The sequence below is a fragment of the Lactuca serriola genome, chromosome 1 (genome assembly GCF_051521515.1).
Source record: "Lactuca serriola cultivar US96UC23 chromosome 1, Lser_US96UC23_V15, whole genome shotgun sequence".
Lineage (NCBI taxonomy): Eukaryota > Viridiplantae > Streptophyta > Magnoliopsida > Asterales > Asteraceae > Lactuca > Lactuca serriola.
The window spans coordinates 35202063-35226041 of NC_136408.1; the positions used below are offsets into that span (position 1 = coordinate 35202063).

General features: G+C 38.8%; 2 protein-coding genes across 6 annotated transcripts; one reads left to right on the forward strand and one right to left on the reverse strand.

Annotated features, from left to right (window-relative positions):
• Window positions 1-12181: 12181 nt before the first annotated feature.
• LOC145082736 (uncharacterized) lies at window positions 12182-15022 on the forward strand. Of its 3 annotated transcripts, none has more exons than XM_079023334.1 (8): window positions 12182-12988; window positions 13192-13398; window positions 13515-13613; window positions 13737-13838; window positions 13933-14055; window positions 14142-14234; window positions 14333-14635; window positions 14738-15022. In XM_079023334.1, the coding sequence occupies exons 1-8, from the start codon at window positions 12377-12379 to the stop codon at window positions 14999-15001; spliced, it is 1803 nt and encodes a 600-aa protein (XP_078879460.1). In that variant the 5' UTR covers window positions 12182-12376; the 3' UTR covers window positions 15002-15022. The 3 variants fall into 3 exon arrangements, with proteins under 3 accessions (XP_078879460.1, XP_078879461.1, XP_078879462.1); XM_079023335.1 differs by having other exon boundaries at window positions 14148-14234; XM_079023336.1 differs by having other exon boundaries at window positions 12183-12988; window positions 13192-13377.
• A 115-nt stretch (window positions 15023-15137) lies between these two features.
• LOC145082700 (transcription factor GTE10-like) lies at window positions 15138-19287 on the reverse strand. Of its 3 annotated transcripts, none has more exons than XM_079023331.1 (10): window positions 17256-19287; window positions 17130-17178; window positions 16893-17054; window positions 16684-16757; window positions 16558-16624; window positions 16419-16475; window positions 16184-16332; window positions 16042-16108; window positions 15830-15960; window positions 15138-15763 (listed from the first exon to the last, which is right to left on the reverse strand). In XM_079023331.1, exons 1-10 carry the CDS (start codon window positions 18588-18590, stop codon window positions 15437-15439), a joined length of 2418 nt encoding a protein of 805 aa, XP_078879457.1. In that variant the 5' UTR covers window positions 18591-19287; the 3' UTR covers window positions 15138-15436. The 3 variants fall into 3 exon arrangements, with proteins under 3 accessions (XP_078879457.1, XP_078879458.1, XP_078879459.1); XM_079023332.1 differs by having other exon boundaries at window positions 16893-17048; window positions 17256-19286; XM_079023333.1 differs by having other exon boundaries at window positions 16419-16466; window positions 17256-19286.
• Window positions 19288-23979: the final 4692 nt, after the last annotated feature.

Consider the following 23979-nt stretch of genomic DNA (forward strand, 5'->3'; position numbering starts at 1 on the left):
GTTTCGATTCAAGCTTTTAACGATCCGATCTCGAGTAGCTCGCGAGTAGCTTGGCTCGTTTGCACCCCTAGAGGCCAGTACGCGCAACGTGCCAGCTGGGCACACCCAACGTACTCCCCAGATCGCCAGTCCACTCCATTAAGCACTTAATCGGTTAAGACCTCTAGCCAAACTCTCAGATATGATCCTAAAGGGTGACTTAATACGTAAAGTTGCCAACTTTACACCCATGCATAAATTAATGGGACCCAACCTTCAAAAAGAAGCTTAATAAGGCTCTTAACACTTGCATGGATCAATATCTTTCATAAAGTTTGCATTTTTATAAACAAGGGACCTCCATGGAGCTAACTTCTAACATCCGTAGTTTCTGGAATAGATCAAAATCTTAACTTTAGCTCAAAAGTAAATGCATAAACAAGGTCCCAAAACTAGATCCAGCATAATGAACCATCAAGTACATAACTTTATAGCTCAAATGGCTTGCAAAGATGATGAATCTAGATCTACAAGCCCAGGCTACTCACAAGCAACCACCAATAGTTCTTCTTCTTCTTTTACTAAAACACCACCAAAACTCACTTTCAAGCCCAAAACTCACAAGAGGCACTTAGGATTTCGAGATCATAGGTTAAGAGGGACAGAGGCTGCAAATGGGGAGGGTTCTAAGAGTTAATGAGGCTTAAATAGGGTTCAAACCCTAAAATTTAGGGTTTACATCTGATCCATGTACGCCCAACATACACATGGTACACACAATGTAAAAGGGTGATGCCCCGCGATCATTTGAGCCTGGTACGCTCAGCTTACTCCTTGGACGCCCAACATACTCAGCTTTGCCCCAAATCCTTGTTAACTTCAAATGGCCATAACTCCTTCAATTTAATCCCGATTCTGATGATCCCTATATCCACGGAAGGTAACGAGAAGCTCTACGCTTCTATTAACTCCCCCTTACTATAAAACATTCCAAACTAAAATCCAAAATTCATAAAAGGCTCGAACTGCCGCTTTACCGATATACCCTTAGACTCCAAAACTCAAACCGAACTCCCTGATCATCTAATCCACATTATCCACACTCAAAGGGTACTAAGTTTCTTTCCCAAAGGCCCTAAGCCTTATGAGATTTGGTCTTCGGGTCACAGCCCCAAATTATAAAACAAGTTGAAACAGGGTGTTACACTTCATGTTATTGACAATAGTTGTTGTCCTATTATAAAACAAGTTGAAAAGGGTGTTACACTTTATGTCATTGACAACAGTTGTTGTCCTACCATACAACATGTTATCAATTAAATTCTAATACAAATTCGATAGAGAACATAACAAAATAAGAGTTTGATCCTCATCTTCATTTTTAACGTCATTTCTTTATAGATCAATAATACAATGAAAATTATACAGATGATATTTTACCTAAGTAGTGTAACATCCCAGGTTTCAGGAATTCTCAAATCCTTCCTTTGGTTTTTAAATATGTCATTTTTTGGGTCCTTGGATTATAAAGATGTAGCCCTTAGAAGCCCTAATGGAAAAATGGTAATTTTGTGAGCAGGAGTAGTATGTTGTGATGGGTTTTATACATAGCAAACAATCCTATGTGTGCTTGCAACCCTAATTTGAGGATCTATGTTTTCACTATTAGACTTACAAGCATTGAACACAAAAACTAGAAACCCTAGGAGGCACATGTAATTTTCGAAATTAACATATAATTAGGGTTAGGATACATACCTTTATTGTTATATTGTAATAACAATCAAATCCTTGAAGATCTTGAACTTTGGTAGCAAGCGTCACAAGTGTCGTGTCTCTAATAGCTCACAAACAAACCTAGCAACAAAGGATTACTATGGAGAGAGAGAGAGAGAGAGAAATAGATAGATAGATAGATAGATAGATAGAGAGAGAGAGAGAGAGAGAGAGAGAAATAGAGTAGAATTTTGGCCCTTAGTGTAACGACCCAATTTTCACGACCAAAAATTTCATTTTTGATTAAGTGATTTGCAAACATCTGTAACAAAATATCAACCGATCATATCATTTCATAAAAACATGTCTCGTGTCTGAAAACCGAATCGTAAAAACATAATAATGTCAGAGTACACATCCCAGAATAAATCATAGTGCGGAAAGCAATGTGTGTATGATGTGCCGCTACCACGCCAGCTCCTTCCTCTTCGCTGAAAAGGTACCTGAAACCAAAACTGTAATTGTAAGCACGAAGCTTAGTGAGTTCCCCTATCGTACCACATACCATACATACTGCCAGGCAATTCTGGGGTGCCCGACCTTCCCGGTACGGCCATTATGGGGTGTCGACCTACCCATGTCAAGCCATTCTGGGGTGTTGACCTATCCATGTCAAGCCATTCTGGGGTGCTGACCTACCCGTCGGTCCTAACAACCGAACCTCGGGGACTATTCCACCCCTACAACTACTATCACATATAACATATCATGAACATACTATCAGACATATCTGGGGTGTCTGAACTACCCTTCGGTCCTAACAACCGAACTTGGGGACTATTCCCCTCCTACTACCACTATCACATATAACATATCGTGCCAGCATATAAACATATCATCACATACTGTCAGACATATTTGGGGTGCCTGACCTACCCTTCGGTCCTAACAACCGAACTCTACTACTATCACATATAACATATCATGCCAGCATAAAACATATCAGGTAGTATCAAACCTATATGATATCACAAAGACAATCATCTAACATATAACTCCTACTGGTGGGCCGGCATTGTGGCTGTAGACCCACCGCTACTGGAAGGTAACTCACCTCGTAGTAGCAGCTGATCTGTGCGGGAATCCTCTGACTGCTGCCGTTGCTACTCCGGAAATCCTCCGGCTATAATTCCCACAAAACACTTAGTCAAACACTGCTAACTGTTCTTAGGGTAAAATAACCATTTTACCCCTGACCAAGTCAAAGTCAAAGTCAACTTCTAGTTGACCTGACTCGATGAGTTTTCCTTCTAAATGAACATCGACTGAATCCTCATCCGACTCGCCGAGTTGTATGAACAACTCGTCGAGTTCATCTTCAAATGATACACAAGTCTTGTCCTTGACTCGCCGAGTTGTATGAAAAACTCGTCAAGTTCATCTTCATCCTTAGAAGATTGCCTTGGACTTGCCGAGTCCGGGACCCGACTCGTTGAGTCCACAGCTTAAACCCCGCGTCTCATCCCGCTTCTACTCGGCGAGTTGGTCCTTCGACTCACCGAGTCCAAGGCCAAAATGAAAAAATATTAATAAAAGAATACGTACCAAAAACCAGATGCTACACTTAGACTTTCTTGGAGTGCATGGGACGAAATCCAACCCTATAGGGATTTATATAGGTGATAAGGAAGGTTTAGGATAAGGCAGGTGTATCGTAGATAACCCTAATCCCTTAACTTCCTCCCTAAGGCTTCCAAGGCACCCTTAGAGCCCAAGGAAACCCCATGATACTCTAGATTTCATTCCCCACCTGTAAGGGAGGTTCTAGAATGCTCAATGTTCAACTTTTGAACGTTGTCACCTTTAGTCCCTACAGTTTCAGTTAATTCTTTTAATCCTAAAATTAATTCCAAATTAATATCTTATTAAATATTAATTAAATAATATGATTTCTAATTAATATATTATATCCATAATACATTAATAAATCATGTATCTTGATTTCAAATTAATTTATTAACCAAGTAATAAATTAATAAATCATTCTTCTCTCTCCAACAATTATCCTATTCAATTGTTAGGTTTGAAGGCAACCTAAAAGGACATTGCGACTATCAATTCAAGTACATACCAATTATAGTTATGGGCTTAGACACTTAATCCAACACGTTGGGCGTACATGTGAGTACACTGGGCGTACTAATGTCCGGGTGAAACCCTAATTTTTAGGGTTTTAGGAGTATTTAAACACCTTTATGGATCATTTAGCCTCACCCTTTCAGCCTCCAAGCCCTCGAGTCGTTCATAGCAAACCCTAACCCCATAAGAGTGTGTTTTGAGCTTAAAGTGTGTTATTTTTGTGCTTAAAGGAGAAGGAAGTGCATCAAGGAGTCGAGAAGGGAAAGCAAGCTTGTGGATCTTGGATCATCATCTTCTTGGGAAGCTCCAGAATGTAAAAAGTTTCTACCTTTATGCTTGGTTTTCTTAAATCTCATCTTAGTGCTTTATGGTGTTCTTTTGTCCCCAAAAGTCCCATTGTTGTGCATGTTTGGTGGTTGACGTTTTTGGTTGTCCTTTCAGACCTTAGGAAGTGTTCTAAGCCATAAAAATGAGGTCTCTTTAGCTAGTTTTGCTTCATGCTTCTTATGGAAGGTATTAATGGATTAAGACCATGTATTAAGGACTTTTTGGACGTCTAAGTTGGAGATTTTATGACTCTAAGGTGCATTTGGACCATGGATCTGAAGTTTGGGCTTAAGTGCTTAAGCCATTAAGCACTTATGGATATTTTGGACTCTATGAGGGTATGCCCCGCGTAAGGAGAAGTATACCCCGCGTACTCGGTCAGCCACCCCATTGTAGGTTAATGTGAGGCGGTGTACACTCGGCGTACCGAATGAGTACGCTCCGCATACGCCTTCTGTTGGACTTCGGACTTTAGGCTTCAAGTTTTGGGCCACCTTTTGGGCTTAAATGCGTGGGACCTTATTGGTCTATCTAAATATGAGTGTTTTGGGCCAAGTAAAGAGTTGGACCTTAGGATAAGGCCGGAAAAAAGAGATTGGGCCCAATCTGGAAAATTGGGCCAATAATGGGCCTTGTATAATTTTGGGCTTTTTGGATCAAGAATTGGGCTTGGGTCTTGGCCCACTTATGGATAGGGTAAAGTGGCTATTTATCCTAAGTTTGGGTCATTCGTCAAGGGCGGTGATTCAATTATTAATTGGATGTTTATTTGTTGTGATAGTTCGGGATTTTAGTGGGCCAACAGTTGAAAGTTTTCTGTGCGATTCATCACTGTGAGGTGAGTTTTTCCTCACTATACTTTCGAGTTGAAGGCACCAATGTCGGCTCTTCTATTGATATCATGTTGTGCATGTTATGCTATAGTGATCTGTTAGATCAATGTCCTAGTAGATAGGATGATGATATGCTTAGTAATTTGTAAGATCTGTCTATTTATTTGTTAGTTGGTTAATAGTATGATTATCTATATTATGTGCACATGATTGGTTGGCGGTTGAAGCTTCACTGCTTTGTACGTAAGCCAACAGGACAGGGCATTCCAAGCTGATGGTTGAGGGCCTAGGGTATTCCATCCCGATGATGATTGGACCCATAGTATGTTGGCTATCCAACCCGATGGTTGAGGGGCATGGGGTATTCCAACCCGATGTTTAATTAGACTCATAGTATGTTGGCATTCCAAACTGATAGTTGAGGGGCCTGGGATATTCCAACCTGATGGTTGATTGGGCTCATATGTAACGCCCGCAGATTTCGGGCTAGTCAATTTAGAGACAATGAGCGTCAAAAATGACATTTTTGATATAAGATTATTTATAATAAATAATCTTGACCAAGTTATAGTATATGTCACAAGGGTTCCGTACATATAAAGAACGCTGAAATCAGAGTTATAACAAAGAAGTTATGACCCGTCGAAGTTTTACGGCTAAATCGGCACGACATCGGGAATCGTAAAAAGTGAATTTACGATAAAATACTTTTTAGCTGTAACACCAAAAATCTGGAAGGCCAAGAAAGGAAAGAAAACCCTAATTTTTTAGGGGCGACTCGGCGAGTCCAAGGAGGAACTCGGCGAGTCCGAGCGGGATCCGGGTCGAGGAGTAAGTGATCGACTCGGCGAGTCGGCCAAGGAGACTCGGCGATTCTGGTCTGTGCAAGGAAAACCCTAATTCTAGGAGTTGTATCCTATATAAAGGGTGTTATGTCCCTCCCTCAGCCTCCATATCATCCTAGAGAACCTGTAAACCCTATATTTCGTGTGAGCTTCCATCATTTGAGAGAAATAGCTTTGGAGGAAGGAAATTTTGGAAAGGAACTTGAAGATCAAGAAGGTTGCTTCAAAGGAGAGGTGTATATCCGAGATCTACTTCAGTTTGTGTTCATATTGGAGGTATTAAGCTGCCATTTTCCCTTCTTTGCATCTAGATCTATTTTGTTATGAGATTTAGGGGTTTTATGGTTGATTGAGACCCAATTCGAGTTTAGGGGCTTAGATATGTTGTTGCCACTTCAGATCTAGTGTTAGGATGGTCCAATATGTCATAAAGCATCAGAAGATGAGTAGTTGGTGAAGCCCTTTTGTCCTTAAACCAAACCCTAGTATGTTTTGAGCCTAGATCTCTTTAGTTATACGTAAAGTTTGCAACTTTACGTGGGGATTGAGATTTGGAAGTATGGATCTATGGTTTGGAGTCCCTGCATGACTCAAAAGTCCTCTGCATGTTTGGAGATCTGAATGGACTCGGCGAGTCCTTTGAGTGGACTCGGCGAGTAGCATGAAGATTTGGAGAAACTCGACGAGTGGGATGAACAACTCGTCGAGTCGGATGAAGTTGGGTAGGAACTCGGCGAGTTGGATGAACAACTCGGCGAGTCTATTGAAGGTTGTCTTGGACTCAGCGAGTCTGTTCTTGGACTCGGCGAGTCAGGTCGCGAAACCCCAAACCCTTCGAGTTGAGACTCGAATCAGTGAGTCGAATGGAGACTCGGTGAGTTGGACAGGTCAGGACTCGGTAATCGGTAGACTCGGCGAGTCATGGACTGACTCGGCGAGTCGAGTCGCGAATAGAAGGACTCTGAACATATGAACTCGACGATTCAATAGGGTGACTCGGCGAGTAGGGTTGACCTGGGAGGTTGACTTTGACCAGGACTTTGACTTTGACCAGAGTTGACTTGGTTGTCTTTCGGGGGTCAGTTAGACTCAGTGTTGCATTGATATTGGTAGCTCGGGGAGCGAGTGGAGCAGGAGTTCAGAGAGTTGTCGGGCAGCAGCTAGTGGGTTCATCAGCTAGTTCAGCCAGTGCAGGTGAGTTTCCCTTTGTATGAATGGGTCTATGGCCACAATGTCGGCCCATGTAGTTATGAGTAGGAGACCCGGGGGTTAGCCCTAGGCACAGTATGCTAGTATGATATTCGGGACGAGGTCCAATGATAGAGGGCGGGTACCCAAGGAATGGTTTATGTGATAGTTTATACTTGTTGTCTATGTGATACTTGTTGTCTGTGTGATACTTGTATGTGCCTGGTAGGGAGGTGAGTGTGGGCGAGGTCTCGTATCTCACCAATAGCAGAGTGTGGATGGTGTTCCACATCTCAGTAGCAGTAGAACAGGGGCGAGGCCCAAGTTAGGGAAGGAGTGAGGGTGGGTTGGGCCCGTACCTCACTATCAGCAGGAGTATGGACGGGGTTCCATGACTCATCAGTAGTAGGACAAGGGCGGGGCCCAGAGATAGGCGAGGCCTTAGGACAGGATCAGTTACTATGTGTTTAGATTATGTGATGTGATGTGATATGCTTACGTGCTATTATATGTTAGTGGGCGAGGCCCTGTGACAGGCGATGCCTAAGTGAAACAGATCTGTATCTGAGCGGGGCTCGAAGCCAGGCGGGGCCGTTGTAGCGGGCGAGGCCCGAGGTAGGGGTGGGCGAGGCCCAGGATAGCGGGCATGGACCAGAATGTGCAGTATGTGGTCATGCATGGTATGTGGTAGGGTGGGGAACTCACTAAGCTTCGTGCTTACGGTTTTCAGTTTTGGTTTCAGGTACTTCCAGTAGCGGAGGGAAGAGCTCGGGGTGATCGCATGGCACACACCATAGTTTAGACAGCCTGGGAATGTTTACTCTGATAACGAACATGTATTTTGGAAACTAATACTCTGTTTATGTTTTGAAATGATGAATTTGCTTAAAGTAATGTTTTATTAAAAGAAATTTTTAGTCTTGAATTTTGGGACGTTACATTAGCCTTAGCGATCTAAACGAAAGTCGTAGTATATGTTAAACCGAGAGTGTGCATAAAAAGAACGTCCAAATCTGACTTCGTATGAGGAAGATATGATTTTTCTAAGATTTGGCATAGCGGTGCACAGCCTGAAATTTGAATTTTAGATCGGTCGATTTTTAGCCAAAATAATCTAAACAAGAAATTAAGATATTGTTAATAGGAGTTAAACGATAAAAAGACAGTCGAAAATGGAGCTCGTATGCGAAAGATATGGACGAAGCTTAGTCCCTACTCTTCGAGCATGACGAATTCGATACAGTTTTGTAAATATAAGATAGAGTGAGAATTAGCTGACGGGATCTAAATGAAAGTTGTAGTACTCATAAATACCAATGTGTGGATATAAAGAACGTCGATAATAGAGCTCATATGCGAAAGATATGGATGAAACTTAGTCCCTACTCTTCGAGCGCAATAAATTCGATACAGTTTTGCAAATCGGAGATAGAATGAGAATTAGCTGACGAGATCTAAATGAAAGTTATAGTACTCATAAATACCAATGCGTGGATATAAAGAACGTAGAAAACAGATCTCGTACGCGGAAGATACGGACGAAGCTTAGGGGCTACTCTACGAGAAAACTCCTATAAATAAGAGATGAACTCTTCATGTTTTCTTCACACCATAAGCCTTTCTTTCTCTCTCTAACTTCTCTTTAGACTCCCTAAACCCCTCCCAAGTCTAGGGAACCTCCCTAACACAAGAAGGAAGCCCCGAAGCACCCGACGACTCCGAGAAGAAAAGCTTTCGGCTCGGAAACGCTGCTCCAACGAAGCCTGGTTTTTTTTTTAATAAAAACCCGTTGTAAGTGAGCTACATCTATGTTATTTTTAATATAGCTTCTAATTAATAGTAACATTATTAGGACCTTAAAATAATTATTTAGGCTATTACTATGAGTTATATAAGAGTGTTGTTTAACGCTTATATAATAGTAATAATAGCTAGACTATTAATTAGTCACGGTTTACGTTAGACTAAACCCTAGCGGTATTGATACTAGGTTTTGTCGAAGGAAATTGTTTTAAGAGTAACGAAGCGCTCTCTAAGTTCTGAATCACCACCTTACCAAGTGAGTGCATAGTTACTTTCATCTTACACATAGATATGAAATATTTTATGTAAATTACGTGCTATGTGTGTATATTGTCTGAATACTTGCTATCTATGTTGGATGAAACGTTTTATACATGTTTTTTAAATGATCTAAACTGTATATGTATTTTATATCTACAAAATGTATTGGGTAAAACATGAGTAGATTAGAGGTGAGATAAATGATGAACGATGAAAGATGAGATAAATGATGAGCGATGAAAAATGATATGTATGATGAGTGATGATATATGAGTGATAAAATATGGTGCAAAGCAATGAACTAAGCGATGAACCAAAGCGATGAGCCAAAACGATGAGTCAAACAATGACCCAAGCGATGGCCCCGTCATCTAGCAAAGTATGGATGACAACCACGGACTATTCTAGACAGTCTAGTGGAACACTAGTAGGCTCGCAACTTGTAGGTGTTGTGAACGATGTGTTCACCCGGTGTACTCTAAAAATCCATTGACATGTATTGCAAGTGGACTCTCGAAAACGATATTGTCAATAAACGAGATAAACCCTGGCGACTATGCATACTTAGTGTTGATTCCTTAGGATACTCCTTAGGAATGAACGAACGAAGAATAGTTGAATCTTAGGGTAGATCCTTAAGAGTAAAGAAGATAATGGGGATGAGTAATTGGGTTGATTGCTTGATGTTTAACATATTAATTATATTATTGTGGGTTGAAAACCCTATGTACTCACCAGGTTTCCCAACCTGACCCACTCAGTTTATTTATATCACAGGTGTTAATATGAAGTCACATTACACTGAGAGATTAAGGAGATACAAATCACTAGTGATAATGAATGTAAGTTATGTTTATGCTTATGTTACTGTATTGACGATGACATCCCAAATATTTTAAAATGAATAAAAATATTTTTCTTCGGAAATGCATTGATAACGTATTTATCATGTTTTACCGGGAACAAATTCCGCAACATTTTTATTAAAAGAGGTACTCTGATTTTTATAAAGCATAAACAAAATATGTCTTTTTTGGCCGTGAAAATGGGGATGTCACACCATAGTATGTTGTTATTATGCTTGTGTTATTTGCTATGTATTGGTATTTTGGGGGAACTCACTAAGATTTAGGCTTACAATTATTTATTATGTTTCAGGTACCTCAGAGGATCGCGGGAAAACGAAAGCATGATCGTGCACCTCCTCATGTTTTGTTTTATGATTTTGGAATTACTCTGATATTGAACTCATTTTGAAAACGATTTATAAACAATGATGGTTTGTGGGTTTGTCAAAAAGTTTAAAATTTTCATTAATTTTATGTATGTTACAAGTAGTTTCTCTCAACAATAATGCATAATACAACTGATTTGTAAGAGAGTTATTATGATACATGTCACAAGGTAGTTTCTCTCAACAATAATGCATAATACAAGTAGTTCATTAAAAAGTTTAAAATTTTCAAAAAGTTTAAAATTTTCATTAATTTTATGTATAATACAACTGATTTGTAAGAGAGTTATTATGATACATGTCACAAGGTTTATCCCATAACCCAACATCAATCATTTGATCAACAACCTCTCAGAACACTTCGTTGGTTAGGCATAACATAATCACGCTATGCAATTTTTCCAGAATATTAGCTTTCACGTCCGTTGTCATCTCGTTTGGCAGTTTTGCATCTCATTCTAATGTCGTCGTACAACCATATTGAACCAGAGAGCCTTCATTTTCACCTTCCATAACATGAAGTCATTCGAACTATTAAACTTCTCCAAATTAAACTTGTAAGACGACATCTCTTCGATCAAAAAATAGTCGTTCGAATTACTGCAACTCTGATACCACTTGTTACGCAAGCAAAAAAAAACGACATAGTGAATTAATGTTGTTCAATCAATATGACATATGTCCATGGGTAAGACTGAAGAACTCTTATATTACTCTTAATTGTTTTCAAAGTGATTACATTAAAATATCTAACTCTGAATACTTATAACCATAAATAGTAACAAATGTTCAACAAAGCCCCATAACTAAATAACTAAATAGGTTCTGAATTGGATTTCGGTTTAACTCGAAACCTAATAGACTTATATTTGTAGTAAGGGATTAGTCGGTGCGTGAAAGCTGACCCGAAAATTTTTGTTAGTAAAATTCCCTATAAAAAAACCTAGCAGCTCAATCTACTACAAAAACTTAATCTTTTTTAAATTACTTTGTTAGGAACCAAAGTATTCATTTAAATAACCAAAAATCCAAGTAATACTCTAGAATAACTAATTTAGAATGCTTTATTTGATCCGAAGCCGATAAAAAGAAACATGAACCTATCAACCCATTGGCCACCGCCACACCATCACAAATCCTTTCTAATAAATAAATAACTTTTTGCCACATGTCACACTCTCATTGATTTGACCACATGTCATTTTGTGGTTATTTTCAATTAATTATTTTCCACATGACATTTTGTGGTTTTTTTTCATTTTATTAATTTCCACATAATATTTAAATGTAATAATTGAAATAAATGTAATAATAAATGCATATCAATTTCATTAATTGACTTTCTGTTAATTTCAAATTTACTAAATTAAAATTTTATTAGTTTCTTTTGTTTATTTATCTAAATTATTTGTTTTATTTAAAAGAAAAACAAACAATTTAATTTTAATAATTCAATATTTTTCTTATAAATTCAAACTTCTCAAATATAGAATTTTATATATTTTTTTTAAAATAAACTCATATAATACATGAGTGATTTATTTTGTTCACAATAAATGGTAACAACTAATAATATTACATGTATGTTGCCTTTCCGTTAGGGCATGTGATAGTGCACCTTTTTTTCATGATTTTGTTCTAAGTTTTGTTTATCATTCTAAAACATTATGAATAGTTTTATTTTAGCTATCTGAAAAAAATACAGTTTTACCTTTGCTTTCTAAAAAATAGTGCATATTATTTGTTAAATCTTATTTTATTATTGTGTGTTCATTATCTAATATTATTTGTTAAACCAAAAAGTACACACCAACCCAAAATAGGGCTTTAAAAGCCGTATAATTTCCTTTCAAGAGCTTCGAGAGTTACAATATTTTTCAAATTTAAATTATTATTCAGAATCCTCACGTAATCCGCCCAATTTGAAATCTTCTTCATTTCAATCAAACCCTTGCTCGTGACAACTTCATCTGCATTTCCGTGTGAGTTAGCTTGGAATTTGATACTGTTAATGTCGATTTTCATTGTTTGCTTGTGAAATTTGTGATCCGATGGCTACATCGGCATTTAAGTCGACGACGAAAAGAGATCCGATTGGAACTTCATCGCCCTCAACTGACGACTCGCCGACCTCTTCGGCGTCTAAGGCTCACAGACGTTCTCGAAGTCTTAGTAGATTCTCACGGCCGATTCCAGCGGAGATTGATTCAGGTGTTCTTCCTACTCCGAGGCGCAAGTTTGTTAACACCGTGAGAGGTTCAGATTTCCCGGAAATTAGTCTTGATGATCTAGCAATTGAGTTTTTCTCGGGGAAGGATAACAGCTCTGAGGTAGATGATGAGAGTGGAAGCAGTAGAAGCAGCCGGCCTGTTCGTGTGAAGTCTGAGATTAGTCCTGTACTGGGTTCGTCTCAAAGGCGTGGGAGGTCTGTGTCAAGGCGTAACGATGATACTACTTCTAATGCTGGTGGTACAATTAGAGCTGTGCCACATGCTGAGATTAGTTCTGTAACACCTTCGTCTCAAAGGCGTGGGAGGTCTGTGTCCAGGCGTAACGATGGTACTCCATCTAATGCTGGCGGTATTACTAGGGCTGTTCCAAATGCTGATTCAAGGAGGAGGCGGTCTGTATCAGTTGCACGGTATCAGATTAGTGATTCTGAGGTATATTTTAGTTTCGACTTGATTGTATACTGTTATGTGTATGCTGAGTATCTTAGATGGAATCTCACCTAAATAAGAGTAAAGTAGAATTCTCAATGAAATCTATGGCTAATTGATACTGTTATGGGAAATATGTTTAAATATATTCTCAAATCTTCACATAACCTTTTATAGCTGATCAAATTTACTTATCTGATTGACAGAGTGATATAGATCTTTCCCGGAGTTCTACCAATCAACCCAAATCTAGGAGCATCAATAATGGCAATGGCAATGGCAATGGCAATAGTCGGGTTGCTTCTTTTCAAAGACCCACTGCTTCAAGTCATCGAAAACTAAGCAGGTCTATGAGTCAAACACCTCAATGGAGGTCACACGATGGCTACTCGGTAAAGCCAACACGTCTTCAAGTATTATTTACTGTTTATTTTGATATTTGTCATTCTTTTAGCTTGAAAAGCTGTATGAAACTATGAATAAATCTTACACAAGTCTTAATGGTGTACACTGTCTATGGTAATCTCAGAGCCAGTCTTCAGCATTGACTGATGATGATTCAAGAGATGCCCGTTACGGGAAAAATGAAATTGAGAAGACTATTCGAGCTGTTTATGCACAAAAAAAGGTGTTTTTTTTTTTTTTTTTTTTTTTTTTTTTCTATAGTGGAAGTGTGTGGGGGGGTTTATGATTGTGTCTGGACTTATACTGTTTTCATCTTCAAATTTAATCATCCAGTCTTATGTTGTAGATTGACCACCCCACTGGGGATAATGTTGACCATGGACTTTATCAAGCAATGAGAAAAGAGCTTCGATCTGCTGTGAATGAAATCATGATAGGACTTGAACAGGTTTATCTGTATTTAAAAATTTTAAATGTCATGAGCATGATGCTTCAAAATATATTTGTTGACTCCTGCATTTTTTCTGTAAAAAAAAATCCAGACTATGGAAAGAAAGCCTTCTGCATTGTCTGTCCATGATCGCTTGCATTCAAGCAAATCCGATGCTCTTCAAAACAAGACTGTGACTACAACAAGAAAGAACTACCCAACAAAGTCAAAAGAGGTAATAAGGTTTAATCTAGTATACAATTTAGTAACAGTTGGATTCATGGTTAAAAGTTGGAACCTTAAATGATCTTTTTTTTTTAGCATCAGGGCGAAGATGGGTACAAGATTGTTAGGGAGGTGCTTCCCGAGTCAAAGAACAATGCTAATGCACAGAAAGCTTCATACTCCAGAAAGGTATAGTTGTATAAGACTACCTTTAGGAGGAGGGCATTTATGTCTATTACAGCAGTGAGAAATGAAGAGAAATTTAAGTAATGGTATTGAACTTGCAGAGGAGCAATGATAGGAGCAGAATGTCTAAAAGATTAAACGAAGAAGCAGAGAGGTATCTTGAAGATTTCATATCAAATATTGAGGATACAGATTTTTCTTCTTTTGATGGTGAAAGAAGTGACACGAGTTCAACCTTAGTTGGAGCTACAAAACCAATCCAAAATGGAATGAAGTCTGTTCCTGTTGAAATGGAAGGCGTTAATCTACCTTGGTTGAAATGGGATGACACTGATGCTGTTCCTTCAACTCCAATAATACAGACTCCTACAACCCCAAAACCAAAACTGTGGGACCCATCTCAGGTAATTAAAATTTTCATATGATCTCTGGTTAGTTTGTGCAACGCCCTTTTTTCAACTGTGGGACCCAGTGAATTTTCAACTTTGGATTGTATTATGGTACAGGATTTGGAATTGATCCAAGAACAAGGCGGCAGCAGCAGCAGCCATGGAAGTTGGGACCCACCTCTACATGATAAAAGTGCTGCTTCATCGAATAGAAGAGAAAGCAAAAGCAAAAGCCATGATGGATGTTTGGACATGAACAAGTATTTGGAGCTTGAGAAGAATGAGCAGCTCATGTTTGATAGGTGGAGGGAAAGAAATGTGATTCGGTCTGGTGGTCTGTTGCTTTCTGGTGTACTAGTCAAATCTTTTTTACATTTCTAGCTTTAATTTTATTAATCTTAATCTTCTTGCCTTTTAATTTATTTAACACTTGTTTCGGGTAGGTTCTTAGGTTTCAGAATTAAAAGACATTTGAGATCTATCTATTCATTATTTGAAATACAAAAACAAAATCATGTACAAAACATAAGAGATTGCTATTTCATGTAAAAACTCAGAGAGCACAGTAAAAAAAAAAAACTTGCATTTGTTGCAAGTGAACATACCCTCTCGGGCTCAGTAGTTGCTACAAAGAAAGAATTCCAATAAACCAACGCCAAAAGAAATACAGTCCAATCCGTTATCATTATATATATATATATATATATGCACTTTGCTTTGTTTCCATGGCAAAAATAAAAACTCACATCCATCCTCTTTGAAAAAAAAATCTATCTTATCCTCTGTCTGGCTGTATGAATGAAGAAAGCGTCAAAGTCAGTCAATCTCTCCTTCCTCTGGATCATCTACTTGTGTAGGTGGAGCAAGTTCATCATCTTCCTCTTCGTCTTCATCATCATCTTTCATGTATAAACCAAGCTGCTCTAATGGATTACGTTTTCCATCAAAGTTGAAGGCACTACCACTCCCTCCTCCTCCTCCTCCTAAACCTAAAGGAAGAGGGCTCGGGTCCACCAGACCAAGACCACAATCTGCACTAGTTTCGTCTATCAAGCTTTCTAAAGGCTGTGCAGGTGCTACACTTAGCATTTCCAAATCATCCAGAAACCCAGAATTGTCATTTATATCAACCATCTTTTCCATCTGTCACATCACATCACCACTTATATTTTATTCCACAGCAAGCAGACCATCTTATAATTAAAATACCTTCTGTATGGCCTGACGTGCGGCTTCCCTTTCAAGTTCCCTCTTCCTTTTGGCTTCAGCTGCAGCTTCTAATTCAGCATTTCTCTGCGCCTCCTCTGCAGCCTTTGCTTCTGCTTCCAATCGAGCTTTTTCTATACCATAATAACAAATACCAAACTTCAGTAACATCCACAACATATATGTTGTTACAGAAAAAACAAAAAACAAGAAACCTTGTTTTCTTCTCTTTTCTACTTCCTCCTTCTCAAGCCTCAACCTCTCCCTATCCTGCTCCTCAACCTGAACCACATCCACAAATATGTCAGTCGGTGTCTGGAATGGAATGGAGTAAGAGCCAAGAGGGGTAATTTAGACCTTTCCAGTGGTTTTTTCTTGGGCTTTGAGTATGGTGTCAGCAAAACGGCTTCTCAGTAGTGCTGCACGGTATAGCTTATCAGGAGAGACTTGCCTCTCTCTCTCTTTCTCTTTCTCTGATGCAGCAGGAGCAGGAGCATCACTCTCCCCTAAAATAATGTAGCCAGCATAGCATTAGAGATGACATCTCCCAAAGGCCAAAACCAACACTTTCTTCCTTATTTTCATTGCTTACCCTCTTGATGCCCTTCACTTTCACCCGCATCACACTTTTGCTCCCCATCTACACAATCTAAAAATTTTCAACCCACATGATTGATTGATTGTAAACAATTTTAAAAGGACACTCATTTTTACATTAACCTCACAATTACCTTTTGCATCATCAGGAACAGGTATTTGCTCCGTATTATTAACTTCACTGCCCATTGTCATTGTGTCCTAAATATGAAACCAATCATCATCAACATAACTTATTATAATGTAAAGAGAATGAATACCTTAGCATTGTTGACAATGGTTGGAGCCTTTGCATCATCTGATTCACTGCCTGAAGAACTCCCTGAATCTGATTCTGCACAAACATGCAGTGGGAAACGGAATCTTGTTCATGAATAACCATGTGAAGAATAACATCATAAGAGATTTATTTGGTATATTTTGACTAGTCCAGAATGAGAGAATTCAAAAGCTTCAAAGCAACACAAACCACTAGATGCTGATCCGGAGCCACTACTGGAGCTACTTGAACTACTGCTTTTGCTGTTCCTCACAGCTGTGTCTCTCTCTATCTCTACTGGAGGGAAGCTTGAAATAGGTATCTCATCTCCACCAATGTCCACATCCTCTTCATTACCTTCATTAGCTGAAACTAACAACAAAATTAAAACCAACCACCAAAACAACCATATTTCAGCTTCCATGGAAATAAATAAATAAAATAAACCTTTGCATGCTTGCATAGATGAGTTGCTGAACCCTGACTCATTGTGAAGCTGCAATAACACATACAGAATCAAGACAATCGCCCAAAACTGCTTGGCAAACAGGGATTTTTGTAAGAAATCTGTACCTCAATTTCACAAGTTTCAGCTTTAACCATGTTTTTCTGTTTCTCCAAGAAATGATCATCCAAAAGCTTCCTCAATTTGAATAGAGTATCATCACTAAGGGTATCAATATCAATCTCAATTTCATCCTCCACTGTGGCATTCCCATGTGAACTGCTCTCTTTAAGGAAATCAATAATTCTTTCAGGTAAATCCGATATTGAAGACTCCAATTCAATGCTAAGTTTACGCTTTTCAGCATCTGACATTGTCCTCTTAACAGCTTCTTGCTTTGTTTCATTACCAAAAGATGTCGTCTTCTTTTTCTTGTAGGGGGGCATGGAAACAGGAGTTTCAGTTTCAGGTTCTACAACATTCTGTCTCATAGGAACCACTGCCTCTGTGGCAACTGACAGCTTCTTCTCGATTGGTTTCCATCTGACTTCAAAATACTTGCTCAATGTTTCAGCCATTATATGCACATCATTCCCACGTGGATTGTATGTCATTGCATTTGAAAAAGTCAGCCTAACATCACCTGCAAATGCCCATGGATCCATATATCTGCCTGACATTAACTTTGTTTTCACTGTCCCCAAATCCATTGGATGCTGAATAACAGTGTAATAGTCTGGAATCTTTAGAGCTACTACATCAACAGGAGTATTAAACACCCAACCAAAATTATGCCCCATTAACCGAGTCAATAGTGCCTCACATTGCTTCATCAACATGGCATTCCCAGTCCCAGAAGTTGGAGGTAATGCCTTCTTTGTAGATTCCACACGGGCTGATCCACTCTTCTTTGACCGGGACCCACCACTCCGGCCAGGTGGACCTTTTCTCTTGGGCATCGGTAGGGACATAGATCTAGAATATTCAGGAATGGGTCTCCTTTGTCCAGCACTACAACTATGAACATCAGATGGTGACAAAACACCTACATTTGAGTTTGAGCTCACCATTCCAATGTTTTTCTGTAATGTTCTAACTTGTTCAAGCTCATGTTTCAATCTCAATCCTAATTCTTTCCTCTCAACACTTGACAGCTTTGATAAAGACAACACTTGAATTGGAACACCAAAGTGTTGGGAAGAATCAGGATTCAAGTTAAGAGACTTCCTGTTTGGGGCACAAGAATCTTCTGAAGCGGTCATTTCAGTGTCAAGACGCCCTGAGCTACCAAATCCTTCAGAGTTGGCCATGGTGTCAACTGCATGGCGGTAGTTTGGAACAAACCCATGCGAGTAGCCTTTAGAAACTTTCCTTGTTTTACCCATTTGAGTGAAATTGTTTTGTGATGATAACTTCTTTGAAACTCTTTGTCCAGCAAACTCTACAGGAAAAGTAGGTGCCATAAAACTCAATCCCCAAGAGCTGAAAGCATCAACTCCCGGTGTTCATAAATACCCATAACTTGCAAACTTATTCAAAACTCATATATACAGATAGAGATGCCAGGTAAGAATCTTGAGAAGTATGAATGTATCAAACAAACTCAAATGTTTCCGATTCAGAATTGTCAAAAGCTTATATCAGATATCTAACCAATTAACACGGAATCTACGAATCGAGTTTCAAAATTGATTGCAAAACAAATCTAACCATTCACGTATTAACCGCAAGCGACGTTAAGATGAATTCAGCAATTGATCCAGATCGACAACATTCAAAACGAATGCCACGAAACACAAGCGGAAAGAATGAAATCAATAACCTAATATACCCTCTAAACCCCGGATGGAACACCAAACGTAACGAGGCCAAACGAATTAATAAACCCTAGAGTAACTTTTTTTTTTCAAAATTGGAACCCTGGATTAACGGTACCAAAGAGAAAGAGTCGAACACAAAACGTGGCTCTTTGAGGCAAAGAAAACAAAATCGCAATTGGATAGAGAGGGTAAGGTGTGTTTGGAAACCCTAGAAAAACCCTCGCTCGTTGGAGAATCGACAAAACGTGCGAGATTAAGAGAGATTTATAGAGAGAGAGCGAAAGGAAGATTGGGTAAAAAAGATTGAAGAGAGAGAGAGAGAGAGCGGTGGTGGTTGGGTTATGGAGTTATCGGTCTCCAGTTAAAAAGCGAAGGGTGATGGCTTGGCTGGTGGCTGAGGGTGTGAGTCGCCTCTTTGCGCGCCGCTCTTTTAGCAAATCTTGGCCGTTCATCTTTTGGCTTCATAATTCATCTTGTGGTCCATATTTCTAGACGATTTTCTGCATTTTGAATTTGTATATTTTTTACCATCTTTATGACTTCCGAATTCGGATCATTATACATGCTTATAGATTGTGTTCGGGAATTAGTTTTTAATTTTGAAGCGTTTTGTTGAAAGCTAATCCATATAGCTTTTGATTTTGAAGTGGTTTGTGTAGACTAAAAGGTAAAGGCTCTCGTCGCAGAACGAGATTTTTTTTTTTACTAGCGTTTTTTTAAAATCTAGAAGTCAGAAGCTTCCAAAAATTATGTGTCGAACATGTCTTATGAGTAAATTATAAATGCTCCATATCATTTTATGTTACCTTTGTGTTTATAATTTTCTTTTATTTATAATTTAGACAATATTGTATTTTTTTTTATTTTGTCTCTCAGGCAAAATAGAATGAAATTATTTTTTATTCACTTGTTTTTCTAATTAATTATTTATTTATTTAAATAGTAAAAATCCTAAAACATTAACCTCAAATGAGACTCACCCTAACAAAATAAAAGTGTATTCATCTACTAATGTATATCCTTGTTATCCAATTTCATAACATTATCGGTAAGTTCTTGTAAAGATAACACTTCATCACCTACAAAACAACAAAAAGACTGTAAAGTTATTTAAAAAAAATTAATAACATAAATTCAAATTTTCAGCAAGTAAAAACGCAAATACATTTAATTCCAAACAACCAATATTTTGTACAAATTAGAGCCTCAACAATTTCGTGTTTCAAAGAACTTCGATATTGATTAAGAACACAACCACCATTACTAAAGGCAGATTTAAATGTTGCAGTGGAGACAGTGATGCTTAAAATATCTCGAGCCATGGGATCAAGCTCCGGATAACGATATTGTTGTGCTTTCCTGTAACGTCCTATTTTCACAACAACAAAAAAAAATCATTTTATTTAAATAAATATTCCCACTTATAAATCTGTTATGGAGAAAACTGTTTATTCCAAATACATTTATAAAAATCAGAGTAATATTAAAGCGTTGAATCTTCATTGTTGTTGTTGAATGTGTACAGTCACGCCTTCATTTTCCCATGATGATCGATGATACCTGAAAAATAAACAATTGGGTAAGCATAAAGCTTAGTGATTTTCCCCCAAAATACCCCATACGATAAACATTCAAGCATGCATAATGATCGCTCTTCAGGCCTGTGGCCTAACTGGACACCTTCGTAGGCCTTTAGTCTATTCGGGCCGGAATACCAGGGTTTGTTGGCCTACCACCTCAACCAAACCGCTCCTCCCGAGCCTCCGTGCCTTCAACTTACAGCCGACCCACACCGGGTATCTTCGCCTACAACACAAACCAGGACCGCCTCAACCCACTACTACCATATGTCGACATATACCTAATCAGGATCAAGTAGGCACATAATACAAGCAAACATCAATCATACAGCTCACTACCGCCTACTAGTCCTCACACTACACACTTTCCCGCTACTAACTATCCTCCATGAAATGTGTAACCATAAGTAACCAGATGCGAGATAGCTACCTGAACAGATAATCCTATTCTAGAGTTACAACCAAACAAGGAACATGCAATAAAGCATAGATCAAAAGTTCTCAGGCTATCCTACATGACCACATACAGTCCCTATGGTACTCCACTAGATGATAACCGGCAAGTACATGTAAACATACAAATCTACATATCACTACCGCATAGCAACATCCTAAATACTAGGATACATATCTAACAAATCACTACAACATAGCAACATACCAACTACCAGGATACATATATAACAGGTCACTACAACATAGCAACATACCAACTACCATTATACACATCTAACATGTCACTACAACATAACAACATACTAGATACCAACAATCCAAGGGATGCATAACCATATATACTCAAAGATGAGATAGACACACAGACAGGTGATCCTACTCTAGAGCTACAACCAAACAAAGAAAACAGGAAAGAAAGCCTAGATCAAGAGTCCTCAGTCTATCCTACATGACTATATATAGTCCCTAAGGCATCCATCTAATAACATATAACCAAAACTAGTGGGTTGGCATTGGTGCTTTCGACCTACGGGTACAATGAGGCAAAACTCACCTGAAATGAAGAAACCCGAGAACATTGTGACACACTCCCTGCTACACGGCTTGCTCCCGCGGATCCACTAACATCAGGACCATATAAAATCTTAATCACCAATCAAAACCCTCAAGTTTGACCTAGATTCAAAATTGGTAAAAAATTCAATGGTCTACGAAGTCAACAAAAGTCAAAGTCCAAGGTTGGTTGAGTACGCCCTATGTACGCAACTTACTCCCTGCATACATGGGATGGCTTAGTACCCCCAGCGTACGAAAATTACACCCAACGTACTAGAGTTGGTTCCATCCTTTCCATTAAGCACTTAATCCTTTAAGGACTTTTCACCCAAACTCAGATCTAGCCTCAAAACATTGTCTTAAGTCATAAAGTTTCCACCTTTATGACTTTCCATGGCTAGGGAAGGTCCAAAAGCTGAAACCCTGACTTATTAGTCTATTAAAACATCACAACTCTTGCATGGAAGGGATAGAAGGACTAAGATCACATTTTTATGGTTCCCAATAGCTCCATAATGGATAAAGTTTTCAACTTTATCCATTATAATGGTCGCAACAAACAAGATCTGGTCTTTAAGTCTCAAAGGGACCAAAAGTGCATCTTTTTCAACTTAATCCATTAAGTCCAAGCCTCCAACCTTCAGATCTGAATCAATATGATGTTTAGGGGGATAAAGTTTCCAATTTTATCCATAACAAGGTCACAAACTTTCAAGATCTAAAATTTATGCACATAAAGTGACCAAAATCTCATAACACCCAAAACTAGCTAGATCTAACAATTTCATCATCAAGATTCAAACTTTATACCTCTAGAAGAAAGATCAAGGTGAACAAGATCTGGATATACAATCTCCAATGCAACCAACACTTCTTCAATGAGTTCTTTATTCTCCAAGGTGCACCAAGAACACTTCAAAGCACTTAAAGACACCTTCTTTTTGCTTTCAAGGATCAAACTATGGTTAGGGCTTTAAGAGAGTGTGTTGGAGAGGTGGAGGTTGAGAATGGAGTGGGTTTGGGGAAGTTAAGGAGCTTAAATAGGGTTCAAACCACGAAAATAGGGTTTGGGCACTGATCATGTACATCCCACGTACTCCCCGTACGCCCAATGTACACGACTAACGCAAAAATCACCATAACTTCAAATGGTCGTATCTTATTTGTTCCAACACCGTTTTCAATGTTCTTTATATCCACGGAAAGGTGTTGAAGAGCTCTACAATATTATCTAAATATATTGGGATAAAAATTTCTCGAACAAAAATCCATATTTCATGCAAGAACCCGGCCTATGACTTTTCCCCTTTTACCCTTCGGCCCAAAACACAATTCAAGGATTAGATCTTTCAACCATCATTACCTCCTTCCACAAGGTCTAATATTTACCTCCTTAAGGCCCAAAGTTTTTACACAATCGATTTTCAGCCCACGACCCTGAAAATAAGAAATGACGATAAACAAAATCTTACAAATTTCCCCCCACTTGAATTAGATTTCTTCCTCCAAATCAGCTTTCGCTTCTACTTCCTGATGCAACCCCTAACATAAACCAAACTAACCAAAAAACCGCATATTTGATTGGATCGAAACCTCCTCGTCCAAACATCGTCATGCTAATCTCGTACATAAGTGCACCATCGCGACGATAACCAACTAGTCACATACCAAACTAGTCCATGCTCCTACTTGGCTCCAACAACCCTGCTTAGCTATCTACTGAAAACACTCTCAGTCCTAATCTTGGTCCACTAACCGACAACGACACTCTGGCCTACCCTCGATCCACTAACCACAACAACACCTGGGCCAACAAAAATTAACTGATCCTACCAGGTCTTCGGGTCATGACTCAGACCTCCAAGCCCCAATCAAACAAGAACATACAAGTAAGCCCTCATCATACCCCTCATCCTGGGATCCTAACACCCTAGAATCTAAAGCACAATCACGCCTTAAATATGATGCCACAACTAAAACTTATACGACTTGAAGGGAAATCCAACATTTGACGATGATCTTGACGCAAAACCTAAAGATTCAGCAGTTGCACGAAAGTCTTGAACTCAGAGAAATCTAACTAAGAACCGAACCTTGGCACAAGGTCTTCCTGCTACGAGGTTCCACTCTCCCCTACTTGAAATATATAGGAATTTGACAACTTCACAGTCCTCTGGTTCCCTACTACTTGATCCCAACCTTTGATACCCACATACACAGAGGAATCTAAACCCTCACAACATTCACAAATTCCATCATGCATACAAACAGAGCGAACAAGGCAATTTCATTCAATTGATCATCCACGGTTACACTGTCACACCCCAAACCTGAACAGCGGAAACGTTCGAGGGCGGAGGACTTCATGTGCAGTATCATAACAATTGAATAGTAAAGAAATTAAACACAACCATCATATACATAATTGAAAAAGTTACATC